Below are 14,265 nucleotides of genomic sequence, written 5' to 3'. Positions count from 1 at the left end.
ATGGATAAAACTAAGAAATTAAGGTTGATACCATACTATTAACTGATCTAGAGATTTTATTCAGCTTTTGCCCGTTTCCCCACTGAGGGACTTTTTCTGGCCTGGGATTTCTAGAATCTCATATTACATTTATTTGTCCTGTTTGCTTGGTTCCCTCTGATCTGTAACCATTCTTTGGTCCTTGTTTTTTTTAATCTTTACTGATTGACTCTTTACTGCACTTTGAAGAGTACTAGCCACTCTTTTGTAGGATGCCCTTCAATTTTGGCTTATCTGATGTTTTCTTGTGATTAGATTGAGGTTATACAGCTTTTTAGCAAGAAAGGGATGATGTGCTTTTCTCAGTAAATATTGGAAGGTACATGATGATACTTAACATTGGTGATGTTCATTGATTACTTGGTTAAGGTGGTGTCTGCTAGATTTCCCTATTGTAAAGTTATGATTTTTCTTTTTGTAATTAATAAATATCTAGTTTTGGTTTTTTAGAAGATTTTATGCATTCTTAAATTGATAGGCAGGGTTGGGGCAAGTATTATTCACAGAGGTTGTGAAGTGTCCTGTCTTGGTTAGGAAGAAGCTGTGCTCTAGAAAATGATGGAGTCATTATTTAAGCATTTGAATACATTTCTCTCAATCTGTGCTGAAATGGATTGCCTGACATTACATTGCAGGATTTTTAAGTCCTACCTCCAGGCAAATCTCATAGTTACTAGCAAAAATGAAAGTGTGAAATGCTTTTTAATGTATATTTAACAACACATAGTCTGGTGATTACTGATGTGTATTCTCTATGGACTCCCTTTGCTATCAGAGGAGAATGTTAAGAGACAACATTTTTACACATTTATTCTATCTAAATCCATCACATGTTTACTTTCTAAATATCTATAACTGTCATTTATAAGAATATCATTAAAAAAAAGTCAAATACTTAAAGTCTAACTCAAACTTTGAATCCTAGGATTACAATCAATTTTCAGGAAAAGCATAATTACTGTTTTTCCTTATTCTACCTTATGAGATTGTCTATTAGTAAATGACACTAAAATATAGCTATTAAAAAAAGAGAAAAAAGCACACCTTAGTAATTGGGGGCACAGAAGGCAAAGCTACTTTTTTTCATCTTTTTAATTCAGAAAGTTATACGGTAGCTCCTATTTAAAGGAATTTTCATCTTTAAATCCAGTACCATGTCTGCTTGTGTTGAAGAAGTAAATTCCACAAAATGTGCTTAATCCCTTCCTATGGTGTCCCTATTTAATACACATTAAGGTACCATTTTTTGCATTTATACTATGTTGCACAGCACGTGTTCACGTCTTATACTAATATGTGCTAAATAGTTGCATACTATATAGACCATTGTTAAAATAGCAGTAGTGAAGGCATTTTACATAATAGAGCCCCAGTGGTCTACATTTTGTTTGCTTTGACATTAAACTCAAATCTGTTTCTCTGTGACTGTAATTACTGCGACTGCATGGCAGAAAAGTTTGCATTGTGGGTTGACTTTTATGAACAGTGCTTGTGTGTTGTTTTCTGCTGTCACTCTTGGTGTTTCATGAGCAGGCAGAGCTCCTTCAGTTGCATTGAATAATTATGCACAATCAATAAGTTTTTGTGTTTATCTTTGTTGTTTCTTTGATGTGGCCTCTAGGATGCTGCCGGCAAGGTGCTGGACCGCTGGGCCATCATGTCTCGAGAAGAGGAAATCATCACCCTTCAGCAGTTTCTGCGATTTGGAGAAACCAAATCCATTGTGGAGCTGATGGCAATTCAGGAGAAAGAAGGGCAGGCCGTAGCCGTACCATCTTCAAAGACAGACTCAGACATAAGGACTTTCATTGAGAGCAATAATCGCACTCGGAGTCCCAGCCTTCTTGCTCACCTAGAGAACAGCAACCCTTCCAGCATTCATCATTTCGAAAACATCCCCAACAGCCTTGCATTTCTGCTTCCATTCCAGTATATAAACCCAGTCTCAGCCCCACTGCTTGGATTGCCTCCAAACGGGCTACTGTTAGAGCAACCAGGACTGAGGCTGCGGGAACCAAGCCTTTCAACCCAGAATGAATACAATGAGAGCAGTGAATCTGAAGTATCTCCCACACCTTATAAGAATGATCAGACGCCTAATAGAAATGCCCTGACCAGCATTACCAATGTGGAGCCCAAAACTGAGCCAGCCTGTGTGTCCCCCATTCAGAATTCTGCCCCAGTCAGTGATCTAACCAAAACTGAACACCCAAAAAGCTCATTCCGGATTCATCGGATGAGAAGGATGGGGTCAGCCTCTAGGAAAGGAAGAGTGTTCTGTAATGCATGTGGGAAGACATTCTATGACAAAGGTACTCTCAAAATTCATTATAATGCTGTTCACCTGAAGATCAAACACCGATGCACCATCGAGGGTTGCAACATGGTCTTTAGCTCCCTCCGAAGCCGGAATCGCCACAGTGCGAACCCTAATCCTCGCCTTCACATGCCTATGCTACGAAATAACCGAGACAAAGATTTAATTCGTGCCACATCAGGAGCTGCCACTCCTGTTATAGCAAGTACAAAATCAAATCTCACACTCACAAGCCCTGGCCGGCCCCCAATGGGTTTTACCACTCCCCCATTAGACCCCGTCTTACAGAATCCTCTGCCTAGCCAGCTGGTTTTTTCTGGGCTAAAGACTGTACAGCCAGTTCCTCCATTTTATAGAAGTTTACTCACTCCGGGGGAAATGGTGAGTCCTCCAACCTCCCTCCCAACCAGTCCCATCATTCCAGCCAGTGGTACCATAGAGCAGCACCCCCCACCACCCTCTGAGCCCATAGCACCAGTAGTGATGATGGCCACTCATGAGCCCAGTGCTGACCTGGCACCCAAGAAGAAGCCCAGGAAGTCCAGCATGCCTGTGAAGATTGAGAAGGAAATTATTGATACCGCTGATGAGTTTGACGATGAAGATGATGACCCTAATGATGGCGGAGCTGTGGTCAACGATGTGAGCCATGACAATCATTGCCACTCCCAAGAGGAGATGAGTCCAGGCATTTCTGTGAAGGACTTTTCTAAACATAGCAGGACCCGGTGCATTTCAAGGACTGAAATAAGAAGGGCTGACAGCATGACTTCTGAGGACCAAGAACCTGAGCGGGACTATGAGAATGAATCTGAGTCTTCAGAGCCCAAACTAGGTGAGGAGTCCATGGAAGGCGATGAGCACATTCACAGTGAAGTGAGCGAAAAAGTCCTGATGAGCAGTGAGAGGCCTGATGAGAACCACAGTGAGCCCTCTCACCAGGATGTCATCAAGGTGAAGGAAGAATTTACAGATCCCACTTACGACATGTTTTACATGAGCCAGTATGGTCTGTACAATGGTGGGGGGGCCAGCATGGCAGCCCTGCATGAAAGTTTCACATCGTCTCTGAATTACGGCAGCCCTCAAAAGTTCTCCCCAGAAGGTGACCTGTGTTCTAGCCCAGACCCCAAAATCTGTTACGTGTGCAAGAAGAGTTTCAAAAGCTCCTACAGTGTGAAGCTTCACTACAGGAACGTTCACTTAAAAGAGATGCATGTCTGCACAGTGGCTGGCTGCAATGCTGCCTTCCCCTCTCGCCGAAGCAGAGACAGGTCAGTAAATCTCCATTGGCTGCTCCTGCTGGGGGTGGAGGGTGCCAGTCATGTCGGACTTAACATTAAAAACTCCAACTTAGATGTTTTTGATGCACCGTAAAGATTGTCCACAGTGACCATGAGATAACCAAGCTGCGATGCTCATGGAGGATTGTTGCAGTTGATGCTTGTTATGATTAAGCATGCAGAATCATATGCCATCTTACCCAGTAATGCACGCCATTTTTCTCTGTGCTCTGTGTATGTGTGTATGTATGTTTCCCCATGCATCTAGGTGTGAATAAGTTAACTATGTACACAGTTCCCTGCTTCCTCATGAAGCTTCACTTAGAAGCCGCAGCTTCTGTTATATATATTTCTGCTTTGCCTTGTGGCTTTTTAATTAAATCAATATATTATCTTCATACACACATATTTATCCAATATAGAAACAGAAATTTACGGATGGAAAGAACCATAGGTCCAGGACATCGAGACAGCCTGCATCTCCGTAGGTATAACCAGAAATGTTATCATTCTTACATGAGTATTTAGTATGTCCTTGAATTCTTTTAAGAGTCACGAAAATATTAGAAGAAAATGGGACCAAAATAATTATTAATGTGGGGAAATGGTATGGTGGTATGGGTTTCTTTATTTTAACTTCACAGTGTCTTTGAGCACATGTCTAAAATACAGTCTGTCGTGGGAATTATGCACAGAAGGGGGGGCATGCATATACTTTTAGGATCAGTTAGAATATATTATGTCCAGCTTTGAGATGACATCACACCTTAGCTATGTGGCTACAGCTCTGAAACAGTTGGGTTTAAACAGAAGCAGCTGGTCTTAAACCTCCAATGTTCTTTTTGAATCCTCAAGAAAATGTAATATAAATGGAATGTGTCAAGGTGGTCAGTGGTGGGGTAACACAGTTATCCTGCACTTGAAGTAAGCTTATGAGCAGATCATTTACGTAATACACCAGCCCAACCCAGAGTCACACACCAGTTAATTCTTCCCATTATGTTGAATGTGGCTTTTGGTTTACGTTGTCTTTTAAAAATAATTTTAGGCAAAATTTCATTAGATGGGAAAAAATCGGTATATGTAGAAGAAACAAGGAAGCTTCCGAATAGCCACCTCCCAAATTCTAGCACTTATCAATTGACTAGAATTCTTTGGCAAAGTAACATATAATAAAAGTACCACTGAAAAGTAGTGACCTGCTTCTAGAATACTCTGTTTTGTCTTCACATTTAAAAGATTAATCTTTTTAAAAAATAACACTTAAAAAGTATTTTCCATAGTGCCGAAATGCAAGGGGTCCGATCCATTAAAAGCAAAATTTCTGAGAAAATAAGTGGTTTTCTTTGTACAACTCAAAATATGCTTTGAAGAGAAATCTATATTCTTAAAAGATTTCCCTTCTCCCCCAGTCCCATTTACCTTGTTCTATAAAAAGTTTAGTCACAAAGTTCTTTTCAGTTCTGAGTTATCATTGACACTACAAGAATACAACAGATAAGATGGCTATAATTTGAATAATAAAATAGAGTACCGTATACAACCTCCCACCCCCCAGTTTGTGAGTAATACTCATTCTTTTATATTTGAAATAGTGCGCTTGCGATAATGAGGTTAATGCATTGGATTTTTTTTTTAACAAAAATAAAAGACTCATGAAGACCTGCATAAAATATTTATGGAAATGGAGTGTTTGAAGACAAGCCAAAATTTAAGCTTATTTGCATGAATTCTATCACAGTTTTAGTTGGTTTGCTGAAAATACTGAAAGTTATAACACTCGCATAAATGGCTGTGGGGCCAAAAGGCTACAACACCCCAAAGCATGGTGCTTTCATTTATGTCACACCGCTAGAAAGCACATGCACTTGTGTTTTTATGTCCTAATGTAGAAGGAGGTACTGTTGAAAGGATGGTTTGTCTAAGGAAAAACATTCATTAATAGCAGGAGAATATTTCAATCTCCATTTTTATTGTAGAGATTAGGAGCTTGGCAGATGACTAGCGTATGGAAATTTAGAATAGTGTCTGGGATAACTGGGTTATTCTAGGGAAGCAGAGTACACATATTCTCCCGTGTGTGTTCAGTCACACAGGAGACTGCAAGCCTCAGAAGACAGGCACTGCATTTCATTTCATTTGGGTGAAATACCACATCACAGTTAATCTTTATAATTCTGGAGTTTTGTAACACGTGATAGATGAAGAAAAGCAAATTGAAAAAAATACTATACCAAGTTTTTTGATTCTCACTTGAAGTTTTGCTTTTCAGGAATACACACATTTTTTGATAACAGGTTAAAAAACATAACAAAACCTACGATACTTTAATCTGAGCATTTTTTTCCTTAAAAAAAGTATTCATCCTTGTTGAGTCTATGACTTGAATTAACATATGATGCAACCATAGCTACCACCACATAATCAGAAACAGTGATGCTATTGGGGTATCTGCCTCTTCCGGCATCTCTGCAGAGTGAACTTAAACATTACTCCCACATCAGCCTGTTACCGTCACTTCTTCCACTAATGTTGACTTGGAATTTAATCTCCTGTTTCACAGAGCCTCTTGGAGCACATCTCTGATCTACCCCCTCAAACTTACCTTTCTGTTTCTCTTCATTTTTGCTGTGTTAATCATGAGAGTCCTCGGAATTTTGTGCCCCTGCTTTTTTCTTCTTCAGTTCACTATGAAGCTAAGACAAATTTCCTTACCTTTCTCTGAGCCAACAGACCTTCCCAAACAGAAACCCTTCCTTGCCTTTAATCCTGCTGTCCTCAGGCCTATTTCTTTCCTTTCCCCAGAGTCTTGATTCATCCATCCTTGACTCCACAATGTCTTCCTTGTGCAAATAAAGCATTAGAGGGGATTTTGAGTGGGGGCTGCAGTGTGCAAGGCTACAGGATGTCTACTGATGAAACTAACAGAATAACCCTCTTCCTTCTGTTTATAAAAGCAGTCTTCTTGTCTTGGGGCTTAGAACACCTTACAGGTGTGATACACAGGTCTTCTTGGGCTTTTTCCAAAATGGCTATATACAAGGAGGGATTGCATTTTTGGTCTCCAAATAGGCATGTTATTAGTAAGATATAAGTAGAAAGATGTTAAACACTGTGTTTTAGATTTGGCAGTTAGAGATTTCCAGGTCTTTGCTTATGGTCATTCTAGATTTTATAAGATGAACTTGAAACCTTTTTGAAAAGCAGGAACATTCTTTGTCTAAGGTCATACAAAAGGAGAAGCAGTGGGTGGTGGGGGGCGGGGAGTGAGGAGGTATGTGTGGTTTGTTAGGGCTGACTCAAAGCACAATGTTGTGACTCAGTTTGAGTGTAATAAATTCAAAAGCAAAGAGGACCCTTCCACACTAATGACAGAAAGCTATATTCACGAGGTTCAGTTTATCCAGTCACTAGGTGTTATTGGAATAAATTTTTTTCTGAGTTTATAGAAGTGAAATATAAATTATTTTCTCTGTGAATAACTATGTTACTATAAGGTGATTGCTAAAGTATATAAGTATATACTGGTGATGCTGTGTAGTATTAGACGTGACACTCCGTAAACACTCTTCCTTCCTTGTTTATCCCTGGACTTTTTTGCTACTAAGATAGTGTTCCTTCAGGGATTAGGAAGCTGACCCTCCGTTTTGAAGTATGCATGCAAAAAACATCCTGGCAAGAAGAAATTATAACTAACTGGCGTAGAACCTAGTCTTCATAAAGGAAATTTTTCTGGAGACAGTGTCATCGCCAGAATTAGCAAGGCCTAGTTTACCTTTGCTCATTTTTCATCATCTGTCTTGAATTTTGATCCCTAGGAGGGCTGAATGGCCATGGATCACCTATGTATAAGGGAAGCCCTTTATAAGTTACATTTGGTTTTTATTTTTAAATTTTTTAAGTGTTTATTTATTTTTGAGAGAGAGACAGACAGAGTGCAAGCTGGGGAGGGGCAGAGAGAGAGGGAGACATAGAATCTGAAGCAGGCTCCAGGCTCTGAGCTGTCAGCACTGAGCACAACGCGGGGCTCGAACCCATGAACTGTGAGATCATGACCTGAGCTGAAGTTGGACGCTTAGCCGACTGAGCCACCCAGGCGCCCCTACATTTGATTTTTATTAAAACACCACCACCAACAATAACAAGTAAATGCCCTTCTATCCTTTTCCCTGAAATTCCTTATCATTTGCTAATACATTAAAATCTATTTATATCTGTTTTAGTGATTGGCAATTTTAAAATTCCCTCAACTAAAATGAAGACTTTGTACACAGAAACTACATTATCTGCTTAGAAAGAACTATTTATCTCGTTTTACATCTTACATGATCTTTACCATCTTTGTTCCTCATTTCTGAGAATAGTGGCAGCTAATTGTCAAAGTTTGTCTTAAATTTTATTAGAAAGGTAAGCATATATGTTTAATCTTCAAGGTGTAGGAAAGATGATTCAGCCCCGGTGAATAAATTTAAAAACAAAATAATATTTGCTTAGGGTGATTTATAAATAAATATGAGGCAACTGTTGGTGCCAAGTGTGAACCTTCTCTTTGATTGCTAGTTAAATCAGTCCAGATTTAAACATGTAAACTTCTTGATTTGTATGGAAGAAGACATCTGTATTTGGTTTATTAAAACCTGCTGATGTCTCCAGAACTAAATTTGTTCCTCTATAGGCCTCTGGGTAGCTGTAGCTAAAAAGCAGAGATGTATAGTTTTTGCCTGCCTGATTACCTGACTTCCAGCCCTATACAGGTGTGCAGGAATAAATTAGCATGAGCTACCTCTGATGAGCCACTGCATACATTAACAACAGAGGTGAGGATGTGAAAACATGCTACCTGCCTCCTGTTATCACCTTCTCAGCAGCAACATCCATTTTTTCCATCATTCTCTATGTTTGGAAACTTATAGAGAACTTTTCTAAAGAGAGATTTTCAATAAATGCACATGATTTCCCTACCTTCAAGAAATGAGCCACTTAGCACCAGTTTGAGGTAACTATTAGTCTATTTGCCGTAATAAAATTAGCTGTCAAATACAGTGCACTAATTTTCTTCAAATACAAGAAGAGAACATTTGAAGGCATCAGCCATTTCATTTACTATACGTTTGCCAATCAAACTGAAACTCTCCTTTTCCAAAAATCTTTTCTAAAGTGAAGTTGTACAGGTCCTCTGACACTTAAATATTAAGAAAGAGATTCCTCCCCCCCCACCCTTTACTCTATTTGGTTTCACAGTAGAAGCCAGCAGATCAATAGGTCTTTTGTACTTATCTCCATTACTTTCCATCAAAGGCAAACAAACAAAATAAATCCCCCTTCTGAGTAATTGCTAGTTGTGCCCTCCTCAAGCGAAACTTTGGTAGTAAGATAAACTTCGGTGTCATTCCTGTCTCTGGGGTTCTTTTTATACACTGGGAGAAGAGCAATGAGCAAAACGGTCTCCTTGTATCATGGGGAGAGACTCTGACAAGCCTAAAGTGAGCCTCGGATCTTCCTAATGATCTCCTGCTGGCCCAGCTGGATGTAAGACAAGCTCATTTAAGCCTCTGCTGACCTTTCAACTCCTCCACTCCAAGAACTACACCAGTCACTTCCACCGTCTTCCAAACTGAGCACCAAATAGACAACACCACTTAATGGTGGATGAATGACTTCCTTTTCATGATACAAAGAGATTCTTACACATTCTATTGATGAGAGTTATATTAGATCTCTTATTGATACATAGCTTCCTACACACATAGCTGCAACACAGACATGCTTCCTACATACTCCTTATTTCCCTTAAAAGGAACAAGCTATTACTCTTGCCAGCATTATCTTGAAAATTCAGGCAAAAATTGCACTTAGAACAGAATGCACATACTGAGTGCACAGGCAGTATTTTTCATGATGGCAGCACTTGGAAAGGGTCATCTTCCTGATTTCTTCTTCTCTTGGGTCTGCCACCATCTATTTGACACCCTGAGAGACTTTACTGGTCATAAATATTCTTGTACATAATTATTCGAGATACTTGTTTTGTAGATAATCTTTCCTTACAAAACATAGGCCATTCTCACTGAAAGCAGATTGTAAGACTGCACACATACATTAGCAGTTGATCATATCAGTACTGATGAGGGTGGTTCTCTTTCAGGTGAAAGCCTTCTTACCAGCTATCTCTCACTATGAGTGATCATTTGTTGTGCTAAGAGGAAGGGAGACTTTCCTTTCTGTATTGAAATTTCTTAGTGAAGTTTTGGCTAGAAAGCATTTTTCTTCTTTTAAAAGCTTCAGAAATAATTTAAATAATTTAATGTTTTTGCTGCAAGACTCCCACAAGCTTCAAATAAACGAATGTGGCAGAATATGAAAGGAGTTTACACTTGCCAAAAAATTACAATGTCATAAAAAAGGGATTTAGTAACTTTGATTCTTGAGTGCCAAGGTGTGTGTGTGTGTGTGTGTGTGTGTGTGTGTGTGTGTGTGTGTGTATGTGTGTGAGAAAGAAACAGCCTGCAGAAGAAGACAAAAGAATACTTTTTAGGAAAGGATGATTTTTCTTCAGTTACTTAACATAAAACTACACTTTTAAAAAAAATACCTAGATTTTATGTCCCAATGCAAGCTGCTTGAATTAAAACAGGAGTTGTAAATTCCTGGTAAAAAGCTGTTATGCCTGAAGTGTTAGTGATCTTAACTCTAGTACTTTATGGAGTTTATTACTTCTTTTATTAACTAGGGGGAAAAATGTTACCCACTTCTAGTTTAATTCTTTTTCTTGCTTGCTCTAATTATTTTGACTTTACCTTGGGAAAAAAAAAGCCAAGTGTTTCTAGCTGAACATATATAAGTGATGCTTCAATTTTGCTAGAGCATATATCAATCTGAATTATTACCAGCTGTTCAAAAATTATGCTAACGTTCTAATCTAAATGCATCCACATAATGTATATGTGTGTTTATACATAAACATCCACATAAATAAGAATATCAAAAGACAGATCATCCTTAATAGCCAGAATAGACATCTTCATCTTGGAAAGTAATGTATGAAGTTACTTTATCACATTGATGGGAAATAACAAGGTTTTGTAAGTAAAAGGAGACAGATTTGGACAATGGGAACAGCAGACATTCAGAAGGAAGCCTCTTCGTTTTGATGGCCAGCTGAGGGGGGCCGCTCTGACCCTGCTGCCTTTTTAGTCTACTCTGTCACTGAGGGGGCACTGGTGGGTCAGTTCGCTCACTAGTAATTGTGTTTTACAGACTTCTAAAGCAATTGGCTCAGTCAGTCCCAATTCAATAAAAGTGGAGAGCAAGAGAGAGAGCACTTTTGTTCTATTTTTTACTTGAAATTATTTCATTCAGCAGTCTGTCTTTTTTATTACCAGGACTTGACATTAGCACTCCAAGCTATATTAGCATCCATTTCAGCAGTTCAGTAATGGTATTAAAAAAACACTTAACTTCAACGGTGAATGGTTGTATGACAGTACCATAAAAAATCCACATTAAGAAAAAACTCATGTATTTGTCCCAGCAAATTATTTTTCACTTGTTTAACCACTTCAAAACTATGTTCTCATGATGGGTATTCACGAGGACCTTCTTGTTCTCCAAAGCAGCCAATAGTGGTGCTCTGTTGATTAGGGAATTAGGGAAAGAGGAGAGGGAAGTCAGTAGGGAGAGGGTAAGTAAAGATGCTGTTTACTGTGTAGTTAGATTACCTTCCATTCATCAGCAGAGATGGAATTGGCAACCTCAGAGCACCCAAGGTGAAATTCTTGGATCCTCGTGTATAGCTGGGATTTGATTTTGAACCCAACACTCTCTAAACTTGGGAGCAAAGCCTAACTACTTTGGCACTGCAGTGTGCTCATAAATGACTACATTAGGTTCTAAATTTTGATTAAACATTCAGTAATTAATCAATGGTAGACATGAAGCAGTTGGCAAGGTCCAGAGCTGCAAAATGTTTAAGACATAAAACATTACGAAGTAATTAGAATATGCTCCTTCAAGAGAAGGATTGCCTTCAATAAAGAGGTAAATGATAGCATCCTGTTTATTGTGGACGTAGGCAGCCAGAGCGATATGATAAACTGCTGGAGATACACATATCAGTAATCATCCACATTATTAGTGCCATTAATCATAATTCCAAAAATATGACAGCAGCAGCCAACTTTTTGACCAATTTTGCTTCTGCCTGTTGGCCATTATAACTTTGCTAATAGACTGCAGAGCTCCTGTGCGTGGCAGTTTGCGTTGAGAATAGAAGGTTAATTATATTTGAGCTGCTGATTTTTTCTCTCCTTGGAAAAGGCTTAGCACTTTGACAATCCCAGGAGCTCACTGTTGTTAAACCAGTAAAAGTACTTTATTGAAATTTTCTTTGTTGGTCAGGAATGAGGAGATGTTTCAAATGAGATACAAGCGCCAGGCTGGGATAGCTGCTAATGTTTCTTGCTCCAAAGTGATCTTGGGGCAGCAAGATGAACTCAGTGGTTTCTTTAGATCACTTTGTTCTCTCATGTCTCTTTTGTAGGTGGGTAAAAATTTCAGCACTACATGGTGGTACACCAGGGAATCCCACAAGATTAGAGGTAGTCTCAGTATGTAAGACTAAGAAGTTGGGGGAGTGGTTCATAATATGGAGAGAAATAAGCACCTTTTTAATATAAAATTCTGCTTTCCCCTATGCTTGTGTAATAAAAAGTAAAAAAAATTGAGTGTTTCTAAAAATTGAAATGTTTAGTGTCATAGGTGTATTGCTGGTTTAGTTAACTGAAGTTTTCGTGTTTTCATTGGTAGTTTTAACATCATTTAACCAAAAGCATAAATTAGATTTTGTGCATTCTTTTTGTTCATGTATCTTAAGTACTTTCATTTTCAATATAGAATTCTAGATGAGGCCATACCTAAATAATAATACTGATGATCTATGAAATTCTGTCCCTTCCCTTGAGGAACTCATACATCCCTAGTGCTATCTTTTTAAAAGATCTGAAACTAACTGTTTTAATGATGTAACACATTTTGAATATTTAGTCTTAGGCAATATCTCCTTTGGAAAAGATCTCAAGAAGAAATTGAGGTTTCATGTTGTACATGTTATTTTTTAAATGGCAGAAAGTTTTGAGTGTCAAGAGAAAAATTCATTCCTGTTATTTTACACATGTCTTCTAAGCTCTTTATAAAAGTCAGACTGTAACACAAGGGTTGGAAGACTTGAGAGTTAGTTCATCCAAGGTAAAAATATATTTATATATAAAACTCAGAATTATAGCTCAGCTTCATTTAATTCCTTAAAAGATGCCGGTGTTCATGGTCTTTTTCATACCCACCAATAGTAGTAAACTGAGCACCGTATGAGCTGCCTGATTGAGGAAATTTCCAAATATTGTGAAAACATAACCCTCTTCACAATGCAGCACACTCCTGTCACGTTAGAGTGCAACAGGTACCTATTGAATTCAGTCAGCACCCTGGAGAAGCCTTGATGTTGTCGGATGCAACTCACAAGTAAAATGGTTAGGGAACAGGGCTGTTGGATATCAGTTCTACACTTAACCTGAGCATCCAGCATACACATTTTCCATCTACCAATCTGCCTTCCCAAATGCCATTACTACATTAACATTTTTTATGCATTCCACAGCAATGACAAATTGTTTTCTAACTGTAGCACCAGATTTAGTATGCGAAAGACACATTTGCCTCTGCCAACAAACCAATAATTCTCACTAACATCTTCAGAGTTACAACATTTATAAAGTTGCAAAGTGGAGTAAACAAACCATCTGTTTGGCTTTTCCATATATGTCATGCTTTCTTATTAGCATATTACGATTCATTTAGTAAACAAATTTGGTGATTTCGTTCACGTCAAAGTTAGGTCGGAAGCTTGAAGATGATTAACATTGCTGGGACATGCACATTAATACATTGCTTCCTCGGCAAAGTTAAATGGCTTCTCAGGAGAATCACCCCTTGTTGACAAGATGAGACTGTCAATTTTGTTTGCCTGCCACATTAGGGGCCGTGAGGGGATGGCGGGCTCTGAGAGAGGGGAGTCATGTAGGCAGCATAATTCACTGTGAATTGAGAAAAGAAGTCTAATTCTGATAAATGGTCGACCCCAATACATCCTACCTGTTATTACAACAGACGTGCCGTATCTGTGCAGTAAATTAGCTAAACCCCTAAAGAGTTTGGTGGGAGCTTATCTTCAAGTGAATAATTTGAATGTAGAGGGAACTGTCTGCGTGACCAGTATGGATGATTTGTTTTATATTGAAAAGAGATTGAAGTGACTGAATTTCATACTTTTAATTTGCAAGAATTTGCTTAGCTTTTATTTCTTGCATTTCATATGTACTTCTTTACTTTTGGGGTTTTTTTAAGCATTCACTAAAATTTTACATTCAGTTTTTGTATGTGTTTGTGAGCTAGAGATGGTTTTCAGCTCTTCTGGAGAGAATCTTTAAATAATATCCTATAGAACAGCTACTAGTTTTGCAGAAATGTATACTATCAAAAATGTCATTTAATTCACAGAGCTGTAAGCCTCCTACCATTAAAACAAAAATTTGGGAGAGTTAAATCCAACAAACAATGTCCTAGCAATCCAGA

The 14,265-nt window shown here is 38.5% G+C and overlaps 1 protein-coding gene across 13 annotated transcripts in view; it reads left to right on the top strand.

Moving 5' to 3' along the window:
* The window catches only part of BNC2 (basonuclin zinc finger protein 2), a 433,693-nt gene that overhangs the window by 407,837 nt on the left and 11,591 nt on the right, over window positions 1-14,265 (top strand). For 9 of the 13 annotated variants that reach the window (XM_060609708.3, XM_060609702.3, XM_078436773.2 and 6 more), the window contains 2 exons: window positions 1,661-3,630; window positions 4,062-4,127. In XM_060609708.3, the coding sequence (XP_060465691.1) occupies window positions 1,661-3,630; window positions 4,062-4,127 (2,036 nt within the window). The remainder of the gene's footprint in view (window positions 1-1,660; window positions 3,631-4,061; window positions 4,128-14,265) is intronic. The other 4 variants (XM_078436774.2, XM_078436772.2, XM_078436777.1 and 1 more) reach the window with 2 other exon arrangements.

Source organism: Panthera onca, chromosome D4 (genome assembly GCF_046562875.1).
Source record: "Panthera onca isolate mPanOnc1 chromosome D4, mPanOnc1 haplotype 2, whole genome shotgun sequence".
In the NCBI taxonomy this organism is placed as follows: Eukaryota; Metazoa; Chordata; class Mammalia; order Carnivora; family Felidae; genus Panthera; species Panthera onca.
The sequence above is the reverse complement of the archived record's forward strand: the minus strand, read 5'-3'. Positions and strand labels throughout refer to the sequence as shown.